This window comes from Anolis sagrei, chromosome 4 (genome assembly GCF_037176765.1).
Source record: "Anolis sagrei isolate rAnoSag1 chromosome 4, rAnoSag1.mat, whole genome shotgun sequence".
Taxonomy (NCBI): Eukaryota; Metazoa; Chordata; class Lepidosauria; order Squamata; family Dactyloidae; genus Anolis; species Anolis sagrei.
The window spans coordinates 167,310,011-167,333,664 of NC_090024.1; the positions used below are offsets into that span (position 1 = coordinate 167,310,011).

The 23,654-nt window shown below is 37.7% G+C and overlaps 2 protein-coding genes across 13 annotated transcripts in view; one reads left to right on the forward strand and one right to left on the reverse strand.

Moving 5' to 3' along the window:
• DOCK7 (dedicator of cytokinesis 7) overlaps positions 1–23,654 on the forward strand; it is a 150,160-nt gene that overhangs the window by 61,567 nt on the left and 64,939 nt on the right. For all 11 annotated transcript variants that reach the window (XM_060773636.2, XM_060773637.2, XM_060773641.2 and 8 more), the window contains exons 12-14: positions 863–1,005; positions 4,266–4,359; positions 5,352–5,514. In XM_060773636.2, coding sequence (XP_060629619.2) covers positions 863–1,005; positions 4,266–4,359; positions 5,352–5,514 — 400 coding nt within the window. The remainder of the gene's footprint in view (positions 1–862; positions 1,006–4,265; positions 4,360–5,351; positions 5,515–23,654) is intronic.
• On the reverse strand, positions 8,798–21,810 carry ANGPTL3 (angiopoietin like 3). 2 transcript variants are annotated; one of them, XM_060773650.2, is made up of 8 exons: positions 21,178–21,809; positions 19,481–19,591; positions 17,250–17,358; positions 15,730–15,843; positions 14,320–14,415; positions 13,878–13,973; positions 11,540–11,812; positions 8,798–10,747 (listed from the first exon to the last, which is right to left on the reverse strand). In XM_060773650.2, the coding sequence occupies exons 1-8, from the start codon at positions 21,673–21,675 to the stop codon at positions 10,563–10,565; spliced, it is 1,482 nt and encodes a 493-aa protein (XP_060629633.2). In that variant the 5' UTR covers positions 21,676–21,809; the 3' UTR covers positions 8,798–10,562. The 2 variants fall into 2 exon arrangements, with proteins under 2 accessions (XP_060629633.2, XP_060629634.2); XM_060773651.2 differs by lacking the exon at positions 14,320–14,415 and having other exon boundaries at positions 21,178–21,810.

Sequence of the window (23,654 nt, forward strand, 5' to 3'; positions counted from 1 at the left end):
GAGCATGGATGAGCTCCCTCTGTCAGCTCCAGCTTCCCATGTGGGGACATGAGAGAAATCTCCCACAAGGATGGTAAAACATCAAAACATCCGGGTGTTCCCTGGGCAAGATCCTTGCAGATGGCTAGTTCTCTCACATCAGAAGCGACTTGCAGTTTCTCAAGTTGCTCCTGACATGGAAAAAAAAGTAGCCCTCTAGTTATTCCTGAATTTCAACTCTCATCTGCACTGGCCAGCATAGGTATTGCAACATTTGGAGGGTCACAAGTTTCCTATCCTTGCATGAATTTTGTCAGGCTTTTGTTTCTCTACCAGGTTTGGTGCACAAGATGCATGTTTGTTAGCACTTTTTTGCCTATTCATCCACTCATGCAGCCTTTGTATTAAGGATGAAATGAAAAGGACAAGCCTGTAATAACAAATAGGTTTATCTTTCAAGGATTTTACTCATAACCCATCTGTTATGCTTTTGGAAACTGGGCTGCTCTGTCTGTGAGAGTGTTACAGGCTGATGAGCATTTTCCAGCGGAGTGAATTAATCGTTGTGGACTTCACAGCTCATCTGAAACTGCTGTTCAGCATCTTTTCCCCCAAACCTTTTGAAAACTGCCAACTTCATCATTTTTGTAGCAGGAAAAAAGCATAAATCTCCCCATGATAAAGACTTTTATAATAGGCACAAGGCACTGGGGTACGGTTGCTATGAGAGGAGCAAAAGTATTGAGCTGTGCTTCATGGTTTTCTAATGCCTCGAGAGAGCAATTATCTTAGCATAACTACCTATTCCGACTTGCCTTTCCCATAATTTCAGACTAGACTTTCTAGTTTATTTTCCTTTTATTTTCCCGCTTTCATTGTTAAGAGCGCAAAGGATCTTGGTCAGAGAGAAGGAATTCTAGTATCGTTGGCAGACGTTCATTGGAAAGAACCACTAGTGGAGATGAAGCCTGCAACTTGACTAACTTCAGACCAGCAACCCTCACAGTGACAAACTTCTTTAAACAGGTATTTCAACCCTTATTCTTATGGTAACACAATGCCACTTGCACCATATTACTTAGAGTGTCATGCAAATCTTTATCCTAGAAGTATTCCTATTAAAAATAAATGGATAGTCTCAACTGGGCAAAGTTCTATTAGACCTAGGTAAGATTTAAGACTTTTTCATGAACTTGTATTAGCTTTCCCTATTCACTCTAATAATGTCTTGGCAGCTAGTGAAAATGGTTAGGAAATGGTGAAAATGATGTATACTATTGCTTCTTCATGAAGTAGAGAATTTTAATGGTTTGGGATTCTAAATTGCACAGACTGCTTGCATAGAACACTGTGTTGCACTAGAGCCCTGAAATAACTTTTCACCACAAACCATAATCTGTCCAGATAATCCAGTAAGTAAAAGTTTATTTAGAGAAGAGTACCGTGTTTTCTGGCATATAAGACTACTTTTTAACCCAAGAAAATCTTCTCAAAAGTCAGGGTTGTTTTATACGGCAGGAGTTGTCTTATACGCCAGGAGTCGTCTTATAGAGTGGGTGGATTACAGAATCTATGGTTGCCGCATATGGTGGGGGGGGGGGGAGAGCTCAAAAATGGCAGTAGCCATGTCCCTGTCATATGCAGCAACTGTATAAAAGCATTAAGGGCGACACTGTACAAGTACGGTAGAAGAAAATCCATTAGGATTTGTGGACTTAATACAGTCCTGATGGTGAGGTGAAGGAGCGCCTCACTGGGAAGGTGTAAGTGAAGGGCAGAGCAAGCTGCAGGCGTCCGGGGTGCCTGGGGTATGTAAAAAAGAGATAGAGTGGCTCTGGGCCCAGAAAAACACACCTGTCTGACCCTTGTATCCTTTTACCGTACCTCCTCCTCTTCCTCTCAGATCTTGTTTCTGAAGACTGCAGTGAAGCGGTGCAGGTGCACATGTGTGAGATCTGAGAGGCAGAGAAGGAGGTATAGTAATAGGAGAATTACCATATTGAAATAAAATCTGATGCTTTTTAAATTTTTATTTGTTTTGCTTTGGAAGAGGGTAGTCTTATACGGCGAGCATATCCCAAACTCTATATTTTAACTGGAAAAGTTGGGGGTCGTCTTATACATTCAGTCGTCTTATATGCTGGAAAATATGGTATATAAAAAATAAGCAAATCTAAAAAAGAGTAACAATCCATATATATATATCTATAAACATGAAAGCATGAATCCAAGTCAGGCAATCTATGCCACACATGAACTAGAAACAGAAACAAACTTAGAAACTTGAATACATGAATTCCCAAAAACATAGGACCAAGAACTGAGAGCTGTTCACCTGAATACAACATTGCTCTCACAAAGGATTTTACCAGCAGAAACCACTTTAAAAGGCCTCAGCCCCTCCCATGACATAATTCTTCATACACCTGCTTTTCCTTTTCTCTGGGAAAAGTGAATCTGTCTTTGTTTGTACACCCTGCTTCCGAAGTTACAAGCGCCTAGATCTGGACAAACATTCATCTCCCACATTTCTTTCAGCCTGCACTTCTGGCAGGTTCTCATGAGAATTGATATCACTTTCTCCAGTCTCATGGGAACTGCCAGGATATTTCAAAGCAACTCTCGAGGCTACTTCAATCCTCCTCTGGGCCTTCTGAAGATATCCCAGCATCTACTTCCTCATCTTCTGAGCACTTAGAATCTGACCAGGTGGCAATAGTTTGTTGGATGTGGATAAGTGAAACTAGAGGTAACTGATCTCACAGATATGGAGATCATGTTGTATTGTGTACAACAGCTAATAAAAGGAAGATGTGTCACCTAACTGTGGATTTCCAGGATGCCACTAAATACTATCTAATCTCTCTGCTCTTTCAAGGATGAAGGCTTTGCAGAGATTATGCAAGATTAATGTTTCTTTGTGGCAACATTAATGAGGTGGTCAATACTTTGACCTACTAACCTAAAAAGTTTGTTTTTACGGTTCCTTTCTTTTTTCTTCGTTTTTTTTTTAATTCCTTATGAATTTTTAAAAAAGGATTTTGGGATACTGATTGTGAATTAGTATAAAATACCTATAAGTGGCATGACAAGATTAAGACATTAATATTTTGAACAGAAAATTGAAATATATGTATGTGTCTTTTACAACTTGTTATTCAATGTTTTCCAAACTATTTCTGTGTTTAATACTGAATATCATATTAGTTGGTGAGCTATTTTAAATCTAAGTGAATAATATTCAAAATCCAGTTGAATAATGCATACAACCTAGAGTGAATAAAATTAAAAGAGAATTGAAACTAAAGGAGCACTATGACCAGTTTTTCCATTATTAGCTGAATGAAACAATATACGATAATTCTGACCTTTGAAAAGTTACTTTCTCATCGTCTAAAGGATCCTCGGAATTGTAGCCTTAAAAAAAAGTTTTCCAAAACTTGGCCTCCCTCTTGGGAGTAAGAGCAAAGCTTCTAGTTCAGCTCTTTGGCCTAAAAACTATTGGTTGAAACCAATAGTTCAATAGCTATCTATTGTCCATATGCAGTCTTCTCCAAACAATTTTTTCTAATACATGGAAGGGACTTAAAAACCACATCATCTGATGGCATATCGTATGATGCCTCTTCTCATATGATTCATGTGTGAAGCCAGCATAAGAGGGTGCATAGCATATGTTGTTAAGGTCCTCACCTTGATATATTTGAATAGGCAAATCCATTGATTTTTACCTTCAAGTCACTGCTCCAGTGAAGTCCACTGAACTCCCAGTAAAGTCTTCTGCCGTGTAGGACTCATTATTGCAACATTAAAAAAGAAAAATTCTTCATATTTTAATTTTGCTGCTAGGCTCTGCAGTGCTATTGCAAGGTCAATGATCTTGATGCTCCTCTTGTTGAGTAAGGAATAAGTGCTGAACCAAGTGGTTGCACTGATCAGCTTAATAGAGAAGACAGAGCTATACAACTCTATTCACTTAAAAGGGATTACAGGAACATTACCAATTCCATTCCAGAGTGAAATCAGTCTGATTTTTTTTTAAGTTGGAGCTTTATTTTACTCATGGACTGTTTAAAAAGTAAGGGCCGACTCTTGTTATGAATACAACAAAAAGGGAGGGAGCTATTTAAATACTGAGGATATCATAAATGTATTGCTTATTATTATTTTATTATACAAGAAATTCTCTGAAGACCTGCAATATAAAGAAAGACAAGTAGGGGGAAAATTTCTCCTAAGAACACAGTTGACAATGTTTGCATATCTTCATTTTTAATCAACAATAGGAGGGTGACCGCCTGAGCGATGAGGACTTGTACAAGTTTCTTGCAGATATGAGGAGGCCATCGTCTGTTCTACGGAGACTGAGACCTATTACAGGTATTTTTTTGGTTTGTTTGGAAGCTAGAACTGTTTAGTACTTGGATTTCTCCAACATGTTCTGAGGTGCAACAAGCAGCTTTGACAACACTAAAAATGCATTCAGAAGATGCTGTCAAGATAAGATGGTCCGCTTTTATAACCAAGTTTAAGCAATTCACACCCTCCAAGCACACCCCCCCCCCCAATTCTACAATTTATTTATTGTATCAGAAGCTATATGAGGGTACAGCTGCAATGTATTTTAAAAAACACAAAGTTTAAAAAACTTGGCATTATACTAAATGTCCTTTTACCGGTATCTGGCTACTTGGAGTGCCTCTGGTGTTGCTATAAGGAGGTCCACCTTTGTGCATGTGGCAGGGCTCAGTCTGCATTGTAATAGGTGGTCTGTGGTTTGCTCTTCTCCACACTCTCATGTCATGGACTCCACTTTGTGGCCCCATTTCTTAAGTTTGGCTCTGATCTCATGGTGCCAGAACACAATCTGTTTAGCGCCTTCCAAGTTGCCCAATCGTCTGTGTGACCAGGGGGGAGTCTCTCATTTGATATCGGCCATGGTTTGTGGTTCCCGCTTTTAGCCTGCCACATTTGGACTCTCGCTTGCTGAGGTGTTCCTGCAAGAATCTACTATAAAATGTAGAGTTATTTCACTGAAGTAACAGTGGTAAAACATACAGTGAATATTTCAATTTTTGAAACAGGACAAATCTGAATTTCTTTATATTGAACCAGAATTTATTAATAAATAGAAAAGACAACCATCTTAATGTCCCAATAGCTGCTTGCAGAAATAATGCTAGAATGCTGTGCCAAAAGCCAAAGGACAACAGGGTTTGCATTGTTAAGTAGTCATAGCTGTTAACCATTGGTGGATAATTTAAAATATAACATATTTTGGTATGTTTCCTTTCTTGATAGTTTTTAATCCAAGAAACTGTATAAGTGGCAGCTTATAAGCTTGGTCATATTATCAATTTCTTTCCACACAGCTCAGTTGAAGATAGATATTTCTCCAGCTCCAGAGAACCCACATTACTGTTTAACTCCAGACCTGTTGCAAGTAAAACTTTACCCTGATAGCAGAGTTCGACCAACCAGAGAGATCCTTGAGTTTCCCGCGAAAGATGTTTATGTGCCAAATACAACATACAGGTAAGAGCAAAAAGTAGATTTGAGGATAGGCATAATTGCCAAAGCCACATAAATTCATTGTTAAGGATAATCCATTCCACCATCAGCTAATTGCTCAGATATTAGAGATTCTAAGAGGATTTTTAGACTGTTTATTTAGTGAATCCATAAGAGATATGCTTTATGCTTCTAGATTTTATTACATGTGTGATTAGTCACCAGTTCTCAATTTAGTGCATATTTCCAGAATTGCGAAGGATCCAGCTGGTAAAGTGGTGGGGTCCAGCAGAATTGGGAGGGGTAATTTTTCCTCACTATTTCAACCTCCTTGCATGTCTACAATTGGCTCTAGAGGCCTGGGAAAACATTCAGAGCTGTTATTTTGACCAGCAAGGAAAGGAGTGGAAGACAATTCCATTGCAACTATCAGTGCAAAGTGCCGGGGTTTAGCACAGCTGGTAAATTGCCAGTAATGATAAGATCTACCAACCAAAAGGTTGCCAGTTTGAAGCCGTGGGTTGGCATGAGCTGCTGACTGTCAAGCCCAGCTTACTGTTGACCTAAGCAGTTCAAAAACAACTTGTGCTGTAATTGGAGAAATTAGGTACCGTTAAAACAAGCAAAAAAGATCAGAAACTGCCAGGCAACCAAAAGGAAGGAGGAAGTCCTGATGGCTCTTTGACATAGAAGATGGAGCAACAGCACCCCCTGTGGTTGGATTTTGAGCACAACCTTCCAAGGCACCAAAAAGCTGGACATTAATGGCCACCCAACATATCTCCTTCTGTTCTGTCTGTCTCTGTCTTTGTCAATCCAAAACGGCATTGAATGTTTGCCGTGTATGTGTACTGTGATCCTCCCAGAGTCCCCATGGGGAGATAGGGTAGGATATAAATAAAGTGTTGTTGTACTACTACTACTACTGCTGCTATGAACTAATAAGGTAACACTGGTTAACCTATGGTTCACTGGTTAACCTCCATATAATTTCTATTTCTATTTATAAAAATGTTTCTCTATATCAATTTTTGCTTTGTTAGTTTTCCTTCCAGATTTTTACAAAAAAAAATCCATTGTTTAAAATTGAAGATAGATAGATATCACTGTTTTATCTTTTAATGGTTCTTCCAAATACTGAACATACTTTTTACTATGCCATAATTTCTTTTCTATGATTGTAAGCATAACTATGGCTACAGTCGTATTCACATTTACATAAGAGTAACACCCTTTAGGCCTGGTCATGGTATGGAGATGGCTTCGGTCACCTCAGTGGATGACCTCCTCTGTCCTTGTTGGTTCTCTTTGATATCTCATCAGCTTTCGTTACCATCAATCATGGTATCCTTCTGGGTCGATTCTCAGGAATGGGTCTTGTGGGCTCTGATCTCCAGTGGCTCCAATCATTCCTTGAGGGTCGTAGCCAGTGAGTGAAGCTAGGGGATACCTGCTCAGACCCCTGGCCTTTGACCTGTGGGGTTCTGCAAGGTTCTATTTTCTCCCTTATGTTTTTCAACATCTACATGAAACTGCTGGGTGAGGTTATCTGGAGTTTTGGAGTTCGGTGCAATCTCTATGCATATGACACACAACTCTATTACTCATTTCCACCAGATTCCAAGGAAGCCCCCCAGATCCTTGACCAGTGCCTGGCCACTGTGATGGGCTGGATGAGGTCTAACAAACTGAAGGTTTATCCTGACAAAACAGAGGTCCTCCAGGTCAGTCATGGGGCCAATCAGGAATAGGGTGCCAACCTGTGCTTGACAGGGTCACACTCCCCCTGAGAACAGAGGTCCGTAGTCTGGCAGTCCTTCTAGACTCCGCTTTGACACTTGATGCCCAGGTGTCGGCGGTGGCTGGGAGGACCTTTGTGCAATTTAAGCTTGTGTGCCAGCTGCGTCCGTATCTCATGAAGTCTGACTTGCCATGGTGGTCCATGCCCTAATTACCTCCAAATTGGATTACTGCAGCACACTTTATGTGGGGCTGCCTTTGAAGACAGCCCGGAAACTACAGTTGGTTCAAAGATCTGCAACCAGACTACTAACAGGAGCTAATTGCTTGTTTTTCGATGCTTATTTTAAATAAGATTATTATTATTATTATTATTATTATTATGAGCATATCTGACCAAACATCTGCATTAATGTGCATACAACTGTAGTGAGAGTTAGTAAAGGGATGTTGAATGGGTGGTTAAACCATTTAGCAATTTTTAAGCACCTTTCACCTTTTCTTTCCTGTAGGGGCTATTCTATTTAATGTCTATTTTTTTTGTTTTTTTGTATAAAGTTGACCCTTTGTATTTGCTGGGTTTGGGGTGCAACTCCTCCTCAAAGTGTAAAAACTTTGGGGAGGAGTTGCAAGGGCTAAGGGCTGCTTCCATCCTACCATAAAGTGTTTTAAAAACCAATCCTGTTTTTCTTTGGCCTGATTGTCGCCATAAGCAAAGGCAGTGGGGGCGGCACTAGTGAAGTTAATGGGCAGGAGACTGAATGCAGAGTTCTTAGAAATGTAGTTTGGGAGGCGAAGCCACCCGTGCCCTAAACAACATTTCCCAGAATGCAATACTCAGCATCAGAAAGCCGCAATTGCACCGGCTGTTTAGAGTCAGTCTAATACTAATAATAAAATTATTGAATCTGCTTAGAGGACTAAAGTAAGTAAGCAATCTGTTCTAAGTTGAAGCTGTGTGGTTGTATGTCATAAAGACAGACAGACATTCAAGGAGATTGCTGTTGTCACATTTAGAGGTGATAAATTGTTTTTGTCTAAACTTTTAAAAATCCCCAAAAATCTGTAGATGCGTGAATCTTTCTGAAACTTCTGAAGATTGATGCCCTAGTTATCTTGTGCATTATTTATAAAATTCAAATAGGTAGCTCTTGTAGTTTTTTTAATGTTGTTTATAAAAAACATTGAAAACTCCACGAAAAATCAGTGAATAAGTGAAACATTCTGAAATTTGGTGAGCTAACAGTGGTACAAGTAAATGTGTTCTACCATTGTAGTAAATTTCACTCCAATACAAATGAGGGAGAAAAGTGCCCTGAAGTTTCCCCAGTCATACAAATTATGCACAATTACTATAACAAAGTAGTAATGAAATTTCGTTACTTCCATCATAGTAACACATTTTTCACTATAGTTTAGAAACACTTTAGAAATGAAATTGCAGAACTTCTCCTCCCCCCCCCCCCCAGTTTTGTAATGACACATCCCTAGTGACTGCAATTTCCCCCAAATTCCCATTTAATTATTAATGGCAAACATATGAATAATCACACCTGCAAAGGTTAAGTCCATGATGTGTAGGGCTAGCTATATTTATTTCAATTATATCCCTAAGGAAGCTGTATAGTGAGAACATACACTTGGAACTGAATTGGTGCTCTAGGAAAGACACAGAGCTCAGTTTCCATGGGTTTTTCTCCCAACATTAACTTTTCCCAGATGCTTACTTTGAGCCTTTAGTGTTGTTAATATTTGTGCCACTATCTATGGACCTCTTGTCGGCCCTTCTGCCTGTGCTATCTACAGATAGGAAAGCTTGCCTTGCCACTGTTGTGGATGAGGTGGCCTCCTTCTCCATAGGTCATGTGCTATGCTACAGATATTGAACTCAGCTGAAAGGCATTTACTTCCAGAATTGGTTTTATATATAATGCCACTGTAAAATTCTGTTTTACAGTGGCATAAAAGACAAAATTCTGCAAAAAAAAATCATTATAAAACATATTTGGTAGCCAGATACTTAAGAGTATTGTGAATAGACTTGTCTAAAAATGTGCTCTTCTGGTATCAGGCAAATATCTTGTATCTCAAGGAGAATGTTAATATTCCTCAATGCCAAATCAAGAAGAGACTCTTTTCAACTATGTACATTTTTTAGGGATTAGGGGAGAGGGATAATTATGGTCAGCCAACCATTGGGGAGTCTGCCATAAATCAGCACTGCTAAAATCCTTAGCAAGGACACAATGGTACCAGATAATATATGTACAATATAGTCAAACATCTTTACAGAAGGTCTTGTTCTAGAACTTGAACACCAGAGATTGGCTTCTTGCAGCAGCGTGGAAGCACTGGAGAGGAAACATCATTATAGCAGCTGTTGATGTGTGTCATTAGTTTGTATTACTAAGGAGCCAAATGTCCTTATCTTGCCATTAGAATTTGGTCATCAGTTTGCTAATGTCATTTGCAATGACAGGTTTGTTTACTTATTAATTGCCATTGATCTCAACGAAGGATGAACATTATAGTATGGGGATGACTTAAATCACTCCTTAATGAGAACAAGTGAACGTTACAAGGTGACACAGCAGATTTTTTTTTAGAAAAAAGCAAAAACAAGTACTCTTTGCAAAGTACATAGTTCCTATTTTAATTTGCCACAGGATGTTATAAATGGAATTAAAGTTAAATTATAAGGTACCTGTAGGATTGAGCATTAAAAAACAATGAACAGTCCTGTAGTATCCTAAAGATTAACAAACCTGTAATAAATTTGCCATAATACTCTTTAAGATGGCACAAGATTCTATTCTCTTTTCTGCAATACATTAGCATGCCTACCTTACTAGAATTTGTTATGATGGCTCATAGCTGCTGGTGATCCTAAGTACAACCTGCATTCATAGGCCAGAATCTTGTATGTGTTCTGTGTTGGTGTAACTGGTGGTGCAGGTTATGTTTTGGTCGAAAAAGCACAGCAGTAGCAAGGGATAGCATGGCATAATTCAGGCGGTGGCAGAGTAATGAACTCTTACTGTATCATGTAGCTCATCTCCTTGCTATCCCTGGTGTGTGAGAGAAGATTTTTTCCTTGGTCTACTTCTTTTAAGTCATGGCATGTCCCTTTTCCTTTCTGTGTCAAGACCTATTTCAGTTGAGAGAAAGGGGTTTTATATGAGAGAACCATATGAAGAAACACAGGATAACCATGTAAAGAAATATATAAAGGCACAATGAAATTTCCAGTCCAGTTTTTAGAGCACCAAAAAGAGCCTATGTTCAGCTCCAGTTGAAGTAGTTTATGGTTTTCAGATCTACTCTGAAGATACTTAGTAAAAATTTTCAAAATCTGTAGGATGGATCATCAGTTTTGTTGACTTGAGAAGGTAGGGCCTTCCTTTTTGAGGTTTCCAGTACAGTCCCCTCTTCTTCTTTTCTAGTCTGCCTTTTGAGCTTGGTTTGATATATTTTCCATTCAGGTTAGTTTCTTCGCATCCACTGTACCACCAACCACCTAAAGATAATATTACAAACACTATTTAGCACAGCTAAGATCAAATATCATCACATTAACCAAGGCGATAGTGAATAGATCCATTTGAGTGCCTTTCCTGTGTAGACACCATTTCCCACATTTTTTGTGCTGCTTTCTGACAATCCTGTTGTATCATGTGTATCTTACTGAATGTGGTTGGGAGTTTTGAACACTGCAAATCACATGGAGGTTGACTAAAAGGTTCAAATCCTCAAAATAAATGTTTCTTTTAGTAGAACCTTTCCATATATATAGATTTGTCAGGCTCTTTTAGACATGAGGATAACCCATATTCTATGAAACCGCTCTGCAAAGCTAAGATGTCTTCAGCATCCAATTTTCAAACAGCACTTAAAGCTGTGATTTATTCTTTTGAATTTGTTATTTGGCTCCTAACACTTCGTTGTTGGGGATAGTAAGTCTTTGGCCTGCATCCAAATATATCATTATGCTTATGCACAACCTGTTTTTCTGGTAGTTGTACATTTTGTAGAAACAGTGGTGCAAAGTGGTTGTACTCCTAGCTGTGGAAGAGATAAGCCTTTTCAGTTCATGGCCTCTTGTACAACAAGTTTGCATCCCTGGTTGTGCAAAAAGTGAAATCTAGTGCAACTGTAAATTGGTGGGGATTGTAAATACAGTAATGTTACATTGGATTGAGGGCTGTGATCATTCAATTTAAGCGATCTATAACATTGCTGTTTATTTTAATAAGCTATTTCTTCTTCTTCTTCATCTGATTACTAAAGGGACAAAAGAGAAAACGACTACCTGAATCACTTTCTGGACAGCTGATGTTTCTCTCTGTGTTATTGCCATGGTCTTTTGTCAAGAACTTCAGCTCTTTTTGTTCAGGCAGAGCATAGAGGATATTACCAGTAATCCTGAACAGAATAACAGCGTAATCTGTCTCTGGTCCTCCCATCTTTAATGTGTACTCAATATAATGTTTGTTAGCTCTCCAGTCTTCTAATTCAATACGTAGGATGTAGTCTGTATGGCCTACAATGGAATAGATCTTATGTAGGCCAAGCCAAAATTCTCCTGGAAATCAAGTCACACAAATAGAGCTATTAGGGCAGATTGAAAGCAAGATAAAGCATCTGATTTACTAATCACATTTACTAATTATATTAATTCAGGAGATGACCTGAGTCTTGGGAACTGTTGAACTTTTCAGATAATTTCTCCTGTAAATCTGGCTCTCAGTCTCTTGGTTTATATCTTTTATATTGTGCACTAATGAACAATTAAAAAGGCAGCTAAATATAAATAGAATGGAACTGCGGTACTTATCAGAGTCTGCAAGGGAGAGTTCAAGGCATACTTAATAGAAGTGTGTGAATGAATCTTTGTGATAAGTGAAGCAAGTGACATATATAAAAAGTTAATTGCAATGGAAATGGACTGTCATCTGTGAGAAAAGAAATACACCCTTAATGGACATTTTGGTAGTGTCATTTACTGAAGCACATATTAATTAAGTAGACTACGTGCAGTGCAACATTAAGCATGTTTACATAGAAAGAAGCCATAATCACTTCAGCAAACCTTGTTCCCATGTAAATATGCACTGGCTAGTACCTATAGAGCAGGCCTGCACAATCTTTGGACCTCCAGGTGTTTTGGACCTCAGCTCCCCATATTGCTGACCATTGGACAATCAGGCTTGGGTTTCTGGGAATTAGAGTCCCAAATACCTGGAGGGCATTTTCATGTCTAAGTACTATTCAGAGGTAAAGAACCATGCACTCATGGTGGGATTAAAAAAGAGTAGAAATGCAGTAGGCTTCCTGTATCTACAGATTCTGCATCTACATATTCAACTAGCCATTGTTTTAAAGTTGTCAAAAACAAATTCAAAAAAAGCAAACTTGATTTTGCTATCTTATATAATGTACTCCATTGCACTATGCCATTTATATAATAGGACTTGAGCGCTCATGGGTTTTGTTATGCATGTGGTGTCATGAAACCAAACCACAGCGGATACCAGGAACCCACTCTATTAATCTCATGATAAAAATACAGCAGACCCCAAAGGCCATTAAACAGTCCAAAGCCTGGATGAACTGAAAGGTCTTTGAAGGAAAGATAGCAGAGAAGGGACCAATCTAGTATTTTGCATGAGAAAATGCTATCACTAGGGAGTAACAACCAAGATGTCCTAAACCTTTCTTTGGCCATTAAGCCCAAAAAACTATCTGTTGCACACAGGTTTCACTGTGTTTCAAAGCTCTTAAGATAAGAAACCCAATTGTATAAGTGTTTCTTATCATACAACACTTATCTGTAACCATGGTCAGATTAACTTGGTTACACAGACCTTTTCTAATTTTTGTATGCAACATGTTCTGACAGGACCATGGAGACATGTATGGATGGGATTCCCCTCCGCAGGCCAGTGAATGCCTGAATACAGTCAAACAAATGCTGCTGTCTTGATCTGTTTTAAATATATTCTTTTGCTTCTTCTAATTAATGTTGAGGTTGAAAGACTAACCAGACAATTTACTAACAAGCTATATGATGCTTAAGTCAAAAGAATAATCAGATTTGAAATTAGTAATTTAATAACCTCCTCAGAAGATTAGTAATCAAGGCTAACATTAGTTTTTTAAACACTCAACTGGAAAACTATTTAGCACACATGAATATAAAGCTGGGTAAATTGCCTAAAATTAATGTAACATTATTTCTGTAGAATATATAATTGGCAAATAAAGAATACATTCACAGTTGAGGGAATCAGCATCACATCACTGCACATTTTGTTTATCTTAATTGAAACATGCACATGTAACATATATGGTTGCTAATCTGTTGATTTTATGCCCATGTTGTTCAAAATGAAAAAATGCATTAATGTCTATTTCAGTTTTAAGAGAACCTGTTCACTGCTCCAGTTTAGACTGGTATTGTGGAAGTTGAAAAGTTAAAACATAGCCCTAGACAAGAATTTGGAACACCAAGCTTGTATTTGTTTGTTTCTTGTTTTGGTTTTTTTTTTTTGTTTTTTTTTTTTGTACAAGCGTCATTTAACTAGCATTACCACATAACTACTTTCAGCCTCTGGGAAAACCATGTAGGAGGGGAGGAAGATATTTACCATCAAGGCTGCCAAATCCATTTATATAGTCATCCCAGGTTTGGTTGAAATCTTGCGATCCATTCAGTCTGTTTTGAATGACTGTCCATCCACCTTCTGTTGATAAATAAAATATAAATAGGGCCTTAGACTGTTTTATCAACTGGCTGTACTGTTGGTCTTTTTTTTTCAGTGCCTTCACATTTTAATGCGAAAGACTGGTATTTCCCAGTTTAAATGGTCATTTCTTTTTATTAAAAAAATACACAACTGTACCTGGAATAGGTTTCTTTGATCGCCACCCAGAGTCCCATGATACAGGCAATTATTCATACCAACTCTACTTATTGTGGTATGCAGAAGGACAGTTGGGCTTCCCTATTGCTACACACACACTAGCATTACCACATAACTACTTTCAGCCTCTGGGAAAACCATGTAGCAAGAGAAGGAAGATATGTACCATCGAGGTTGCCAAATCCATTTATATAGTCCTCCCAGGTTTGATTGAAATCTCGCGATCCATTCAATCTATTTGGAATGACTGTCCATGAACTTTCTGTGGATAAATAAAATATAAATGGGGCCTTAGACTGTTTTACCAACTAACTGGTACTGTTGGTCTTTTTTTCTTCTTCAGTGCCTTCACATTTTAATGTGAAGGACTGGTATTTCCCAGTTAAAATTGTCATTTCTTGTTATTAAAAAAATAAGACACAACTGTACCTGGAATAGGTTTCTTTGAGTGCCATCCAGAGTCTCATGATACAGGCAATTATTCATGCCAACTCTACTTATTGTGGGATGCAGAAAGACAATTGGGCTTCCCTATTGCTACACACACACAGTGCGCAGTGATGATTGAATTGATATCTGTGTGTCACCTTTCATGCTAACTCTTCATCCAAACTCCCCACCACTGAAAGAGGCACATTTGTACCAAAGGTCTAAATCCAATATTGTGCTGGTGCCATTTTTCAGGATGTCTGGATGGAAATGTGAACTGCTATTTCCAGTTTCACTGAGGAAAGCAATTCCATTAGCAAACAAACCCCATTTGCGGTTTTGTGTTGTTTGTTTGGTTTCATCAAAAGTATATATGTAGAAAGTTTGGAAAAGATATGTGTAGAGAAAACAGATGACACATTACATAGCTGAGAAAATAGATAACAAACATCATGATCTTCACTACAAGACAGATAAATGCTCACCAGTCAGTTCTACTGGGATATTGGTTATTGCCAGTTTGATAAAGCAAACAATTCTTAGTGTGGCTCCCCAAGATGGAAGAAGTGTTGAGAAATCATTATGCTGAAATCATTTGTTGTGTGCAACTACCTCTGATGTTCAGAAATGGGACAAATGTACCATTTCATGAAAAAAGATATTAGATGAATGTTAAAAAATATTCCTTTCGTGTGATGGCTCATGGAATAAGATCAAAAGTTTGAACATTTGCTTGTCATTTGATCTGACACAAACCGTTGGTTGTGAATCCAAGAAAGGGAATGTAATAGTTGAAGTAAATGCCTTTTGGTGTTATTAATGGCAGAAAAATATTGTTGTGCCATAGATTTAGAGACAAAATAGTAAAGTGTGCTGTACATTAATATTTAATTAATAGGGCTCTTTGTTTTTGCAGTTAGAAAATATTCTCCCAGACCTCTGCCAATGTTTTAAGTCTTTTCTAAAACCATAAATGTCATAAACATTTGTATGATATGGTTGTTTTTAGGAAAAATTATGTAATCAATGCATACACTCCATAGCAACAGAATGTTTTAACATGATTTTAGGGTGGGTAGTACTTTTCAAAAGATTAAGATGAGATTTAATGAAACAAGGCAATAGTAAGTGGCACAGGTGGACATACCTGTTTTCATCTCACAGAAAACGTTAAATGCTTTGGATCCTTTGGGATTAATAGAATAAATGCCATTAGTTCTTTCTCCTCTGTTGTAAATCCAAGAGCAATCAGTAGTATTGCCTGAAAGCAATCACAGTTTCAAACTTACAACCACATGATTCAAAGAAGAAATTTGAAGGGAAAACACCAGCATATTCTTCTAGAAATACAATACTTTTCAGATATATCTGATATCTATCAAACAGTTATTAAAACAGACTGTTCTCCTTTTCATGTGAGTTTAAACATTGCCTTCTAGGTGTCTGATAAAACTGATTTAACTTCCTGGGCTTGTGATAGTTAACTATCGCATTTAACTGTGAGTGTTGTGGTAAGAGAACGCCATCAGTAAATCCTTTAATCGAAATTTTATGGCACTTGTTCTAACAGCAGGTGCAGATGGCAAGTACTTACAGGTCTGAAGGCTGAGAGTGTTGAAATGCTCAGAATGTAGAGTGGTTTTACAACAAAAGGATGGGACAAATAGAATAGTAGGTGGAGAACAGAATGCTAGTGCTTTGGGCCCTGTAATATGACAGAATTATAGCACTATGATTACACTTTGATGGTCATAGAAATATCTCACAGGATCTTGGGATTTTGCAGTTTAGGGAGAGTTATGTAAAATTCTCATCCAGAAAACTGGTGCCTCCCTAAACTATAGACTCCAAGGTTCCTTGGGCATTTGAAGTGGAATTGTGGTGCTGTTTATGTGAAAGGGTCTCGAGAGAAGATAATTGGTTGGAAACCTGTACAGCAGGCCGGCATAACATGTGGCCCTCTGGGTGTTTTGGACTTCAGCTCTCAGAATTCCTGACCTTTGGAATTCTAAGACTTCTGGGAGTTGGCGTTCCTAAGATCTGTAGGGCTACAGATTGTGCAGACCTGTTATACAGGAACACTTCTTTTGGGAGATAGAATACATTGCAGCATTTTGTTTGAGATGCATTTATAGTTAATTGCTTTTTCAGCATTGGCAGAACCCCAGAAAATTCACTAGGATGGCAATTGATTATGTAAACACACAACCAATGATAACGCTATTTCATGATTTACAGATGATGGTCTATACCAGGTCTATACTATATCAGGTCTATACTATATCAAACTAAGGCCTGGGGGCCGAATGTGGCCCTCCAAGGTCATTTGCCTGGCCCTCGCTTAGGGTCAACCTATCTGTAATGACTTGAAAGCACACAACAACAACAATCCTATCTCATCAGCCAAAAGCAGGCCCACACTTCCCATTGAAATGCTGATAAATTTATATTTCTTAATTTTTTTCATTTTAATTATTGTATTGTTTTTAAGTGATTTTTGCACCACAAATAAGATATGTGCAGTTTGCATAGGAATTCATTCATGTTTTTTCAAATTATAATCCGGCCCTCCAACAGTTTGAGGGACTGTGACCTCGCCCTCTGTTTAAACAGTTTGTGGATCCCTGGTCTATACAAAGATTTTTTTTTCCTTCATGAGTGAGGTACCTTCATAATATTGAATTTCAGATGTTGCATTAAGTTTAGCATTTCTTGTTTCATCTTCCTTGGTAGAGAGTAGTAGCTGTGCACCCTCTTGAAAAGCAGGGTTAATTTTCTGAAATGAAAGAGACAAATTCTTTGGAGTGAAAATGGATAGCAGAAGATGTTCATTGATGGGAGAAACCCTTAATAAAACCCTTAGCTAACAATAATTTGAAGTTCCTGTGACATAAATGTGCACACACATACTTCTCTATAGTCAGGGTTATAAATGTTGACTTTTCTCTGTGGTAAGAATATTTCCAGAAAAAGTGTCCATTGTGCTGCTGATAAATCTGACTAGCATAAGGTGTGTTGGGTAATGGGAATAAATGTCTCCATCCAAGAGGTGTCCATTAGCAGGTGGAAGAAGAATATGTCCTTCCTTCTTCTCCAACGTGATCATGGGAGGAAGGAGGTTATAGCACACTGATACAAGACTTGACCCTCACTAGTTATGACTGCTCTAGAACTGCCCTCCCTACAGTTAGAGTTAGGCATTGAACAGAAGTCAGTTCATAATAAAATATGTAATATATTGGATATTTCAATCTTTGATCTATTTGTTTTAGTTGTGGGAGTAAGCAAGGAATTGGGGAAAACATTTCCCCTTTGTAGTTTCAATATATTCACTAGTTTTTAATATCTGTAATCCAAGACAGAATACGCATTTTGAGGCCATATGAATTCCCCCCACCATACCACAAACCTGTTTTATCCATTTATCCTGTTTGATATATCCTGTCACATGAGCATGATGTACCTTATTACGAATGTCCTCATTTTCCATTACATAATCATATTAGTGGGCTGATTTTGTTAATTGCAGTAGAACTCAATAGGACTTACTTGAGATATTATTTAAGTGAGCAAAATCTGACTCCTAACAAAACCTCTTTAAGTAGGAAACAAAAAACTCTTTAACTAGAAAACCAAATTCTGCAATTGTAAACATTCTACCCAGTGAAGCCACACTGAACAAAGGAAAATCTGCAAGCTAAAATCCCTCTCCAAATTTACCAAAATTGGGTCCTGTGGGTTGCATGTGGTTACAAAACTGACCATGTTCTGTTTACATCAGTGGTTCCCAACCTTTTTTTGTTCAGGGACCACTTGACCAGGGGCAACTCTCCAACATTAGTTTCAAAAGGATTACGAATCAGTTTTTGATCAATTTTAGATTTGGATTGGTTATTTGGTGTGCTGATTCAGAAAATTGCAATGGATAAACACATCAGATAAACACTAGTTTCTGATACAGAACATATACTATCCAGTAACCTCCACCTGCTACCACAGAAAACCATATTGAATAATCTAGAGTTAATGTGGTCTATCCAATGCAATTTTCTGAATCAGCATCCCAAATAACCCCAGGATCAGGCCTAAAAACGAAAACTCTAAGGTTCCCCCGCTTCCAGGCCTCACATGGAATGGCTCGTGGGTAGTCAGCCTCTGAGGTGAGGCCGCGGACCATATTTTAGTTCTGGCAGACCATTGGTGGTCCACAGATCACAGGTTGGGAACCACTGGTTTACATATTATATGTTTATGTGTGTAGCTTAAAATACCTCAGGAATACACCTAAAACCGTAATTTGAGTGGGGGCTTTGTGGTTTATAAAATCTTTCAAGTAATATTCAGACTGAATTATAATATAAGGAATGTTTTTTTAAATATATATATAAAATATCAGAAAAACTGACAGAAGATATTGTTCACAGATTTCTTAGATATTACTTTAGAGCCAGAAGGGGAAATGTCCGTTCTATGAGTGGCATGCAACTTATAGCACTCTTTGTTCCATCCCTTGAACTCCACTATCAAATATTTCTTAAAAATAAAACTCTTACTAGTTGTGATTATCTATTTACTTCTGTTGATCACTATACCTTTCTCTGTTTTTCCCCAATACATGAAAAAAATCATTTACCAAATCTTAGAAACTGGAAATAATTGGAACATTTCTAATGTCAATGTTTGGATTTGACCCAAGGGAGTTTGCAAGGAAGGATGCAATGAAGTAGCTCCTGGACTTCTATGGCTTCCTACCACCTCCTTTAGAAACAATGCAGTTAGGAAATCTAGAGAAAAGATTCCTCTGCTTTTCCTCTCTGTTCTTTGTTCTAAAAACTCACTGGAAAGGATTACTACAATGACTATTGTAGAGAAGGCCATTCAGAACACAACATGCTTACCTTCTCTTTCAATTCCTGTATTTGCTCTTGCTGTTTGGCAAGCTGAGCATGTTGGATTTGAACTATTTTGAGCAGATTTTGGAGGTGACTGTCCTGTTGCTTCACCACATTCTGAAGAGAGAGCAAAATAATAATTTGGATCCTAAAGAGCATTGAATGTGTTGGACAGCCTATTAACTCTTTGAGCAATACATGACACCATAACACAGAACACCCCAGTCAGTTTAGGATTTGCTTTACAAATGGTGATCATGAAAGAACTCGGCGGTAGTTTGTGAAAAGGGTATATGTATACTTCAGTTAATGAAGTAGATGTTTTGCTGAATGTTATTTCTTTTAGAGAAATTTTGATATGAGAAAAAAAAAGCCAGATTCCTAACAATGCAAAATGAAGAAGAATTCAACGTATTTCAAAACTAACTGTATACACATTTGGCATGGAATAATCAGGTCAGCTAAGACTTTCTGTATATATTTCAGATTTCAATATTAATGTCAAAAATACATAGTATAATTTTACGTAGAATTTATGTTACATTAGCACAGTAAAGACAAATATTACTTAATTAAAAGAAACTTTAAATATTAAACAACCGAAAAATAAAACAAGGTGTTAATACTAAGTTAATCTGGGAATCTGCTGTTGCAACACACCCAATGAGACCACAAACATCACTTGAAGACTTCTTTCAAAATACATTTAAGGTGATTTTTTCTTACACCAACCTCCACTTCTAATTTGATTTCCACCTTGTTGGGCAAAGCTACAGATCATGGGTTTTTTTTTAACATGCTGACTTCTTTATCCTCTCTTCCCCCTTTTCTCTGTTTTCTTGCTCATATGTTTGTTAAGATATTAGGTAGGTGCTGTTTACATTGCTTGTTGGGTGCAGGGGCACATGTTACTATAAGACTGGTGAAATACATCATGTTCTGTTAATTATTTATTGAGAACATGGTGTACTGGACATGACACTGGAACTCATAGAATCATAGAGGTGGAAGAAACTACAAAAGCCTTCCAGTCCAAGGGAATATCCATAAAGTATTCTGCACATGGAAGAAACATATCTGTTGGTTTTCTACTAAAGAACAGTTCTGGAATGTGAGACAATTTGGTTAGCAACTGTCCTCAAAATCCATTTGGTTACTGTGCTACATAAAAATAGCATTAAACATAGCTGACAGTTTTAGCTTTTAGCTTTCAGTTTTGCTGTTTTCTATGGGCCTGGTAGTCTGCTTGAGAAAAGATCTTAATAGACAACCTACAAGATTTTACCTAGTCATAGACAGTCTTCCTATTGGGGTAGAATAAGGACTGTCGAAGTGCATATAACTAAATTTCCTTGTAGTTCTCTAGATAATACTCAATCAGGTCAAAACTCAATAACAAAATACATGTGTATAATTGGATACATTTTGCATAAAATCCACAAAGAATGTGCCTAAGCATTCAAGATCTCAAGATTTTTTGACATCAACTCTTAAGACATCCCAGGCAGCAGGGCCTGTAATATCAGATTATTGGAGTTATATTATAGACATCCATGAGGGGTGCTCTTTATCTTTTTGTATTTACAGTGACAACTAGTAATTCTTTTCATGATTTTAACAAGTTCCCAAAATTTCAAGACTTGTACTGAGAAACCCACATCAGTTTACCCTGGATCTGCAAAATTGATTTCATATCTACTTACTTTGAGTGATGACATTTCTTCAGGTTCCTGAATTTCAAGCAGCGTCTGAAACAACTCTGTTAATTTTTCTTCAAGCCTCTCTACTTTGTCTTGAAGTTGAATCTTCTCCTGTGAAAGGATCTGCATTTTGGAGTTAAGCTCCAGAGATGCATTCCTTATCTCTTCATTATTAGTTTGTAGTCTGGCTGTTGTTTTTCTTAGTTGTTCCTCTTCCTCCTTAATTTCGTTGGTTTGTTGCGAAATCTCAGAGAACGATCGATCAAAAATATTAAGCTTCTGAAAGATGCCATCCATTTGGCCCTTGGTCTTGACAGCAAAATCTTTAAGACCACGCCCAAGGTGGAGTAGTCCATTGGCTAGTAATTGCACATCCTGTAACATGGCAAACCTAGACTTTGGCTCAGGAATTACTGGTTCAAAGGAAGTATCATGGTCTTCATCTGTTCTAGTTGAAATTACTAAAGAAATTATAAAGAGAAATATCAGGACTGATTTCATTTTTTCCCTGTAGTTATAGTCAAAATATTCCTCCAGTTATTAGTCTTTCTCTGTGATAGTATTAGTAGAACTTAGTTTGTCTTTCATATTCTCCTGTTCAGCTCTTAAAAGTGAAGTTAGCATAGTTGATCATTAAACCTGAATAGATATAACCTGTGTCCTCTAGGCTTTTTCCTCTGTCAAGATAGATGAACCCGTCTCACAATAATTTTATGACCAGGAATAGTTACTGAATAGGCCACACTTATCGATAGAAAGAAAATTTTAAGACTCAGATTCTAAACTGGACATGCTAGTCATCACTATGGTGATTTATGTTGTTATTATTATATACTGAAGTCGAAAATTTATTTATTTATTTACTGTATTTATATCCTGCTCTCTCTCACCCCAAGAGGGACGCAGAGTGGCTTACAACATGATAATATTCAATGCCAAATACACAATAAAATAAAACACAATATATCATATACTTAAAGACAATTTTTTTAAAAAAAACATAAATACCATAAACTGTTTAAAACCATTGAAAACCATGGTATCTATTGCAGAAGTTGTTACCATTATGCTAGTTCTATATTACACTATCCAAACACCTGATACTATAGCCAGGTCCTCACTCTTTTCCGGAAAACTAGGAGGGAGGGAGTTCCACAGCAGAGGGACCACCACTGAGAAGGGTCTGTCTCTCACCCCCATCAGTTGGGCTTGTGATGGGGGTGGGACTGAGAATAGGGCCTCCCCTCAGATCTTAACTTTGTAACAGGTTCATAGGGAGAGATATGTTTGGACAGGTAAGTTGGGCCAGAGCTGTTTAGAGCTTTATAGGTTAAAGCCAGCACTTTGAATTGTGCTCGGTAGCAGACTGGCAGCCAATGGAGCTGTATACTACCTGTATGTTGCTCCTGTGAGCAACCTGGTTGCTGCCCATTGGACTACTTGGAGCTCCCAAACAGGCTTCAAAGGCAGCCCCATGTAGAGCGTGTTGCAGTAGTCTGTTCGAGATGTACCGAGAGAGTGGACCACCGTGTTCTGTGTTTTTGTTCCTTGTTTCTCTTTGTTTTGCAGACAGGTTATTTGGTTTTGCAGATCCTTCTAACCTGTTACATGGGGAATCCTACTGAATCATTAATTTTCTTTGTGTGAACCTGAAATGCAGTAGTAATATGCTCATCAGATAAATGTGTTATCCTTGAATTTTTGATATAAGAGCTTTTCAGCAGGACAAATTGGCTATATAGATTTTAAGAAGTATTCAAATTCACATGGTTTGAAAACTTTTAACCCTCAACTAGGCTTGTACTTCTTATTTTCCCCCTTTTCTTTATCGCTGGTCTTATTTTCTCTCTAACACTCCCCTAATAATTATTATTATATAATATCTTTATTTTTGTGTCCCTCCTCCATCTCACCAGAGGGACTTAGGGCAGCTTACATGGGGATATGCCCATTCAACATAGATAAAATATAACACACTAAAATTCATAATTCTAATCAGGAGAATGAAATAATGTCGACCAACACTTTTATTCAAAGAGTTCAGGTTCCTGCCTAACAAAATATACAACTTACCTAGAGGCTCTGGGCAGAAATGACTATCCTAGGCTTTATCGCAAGGGGAAGTTGAACATCTGCCACATACTGCTTATAGATAGCATTGCAGGATAGAAACAGATTATAATAAAAATGAATCAACCAGTTATAAAATACTTCTAAAGAATATCATCCTAAAGTTCCCTTAGAGTGAAAGCCAAATTCTGCACATATGACTTTCAGTCTTGTGGTTATGGCAGAGATAAACAAGGACACACATTCTCTTTTATTGCTATTTTGGACTGTTTTAAAAAGGATCTAATTTTGAAAGGGAAAAAATGCATGTTAGCAAAATAATGAGATAAGGAACATCATAATATATTTCTAAATTTGGTCACTTTTTTCTCAGCCTTCATTTCACTTATGATAGTTTTCTGTTATATAGG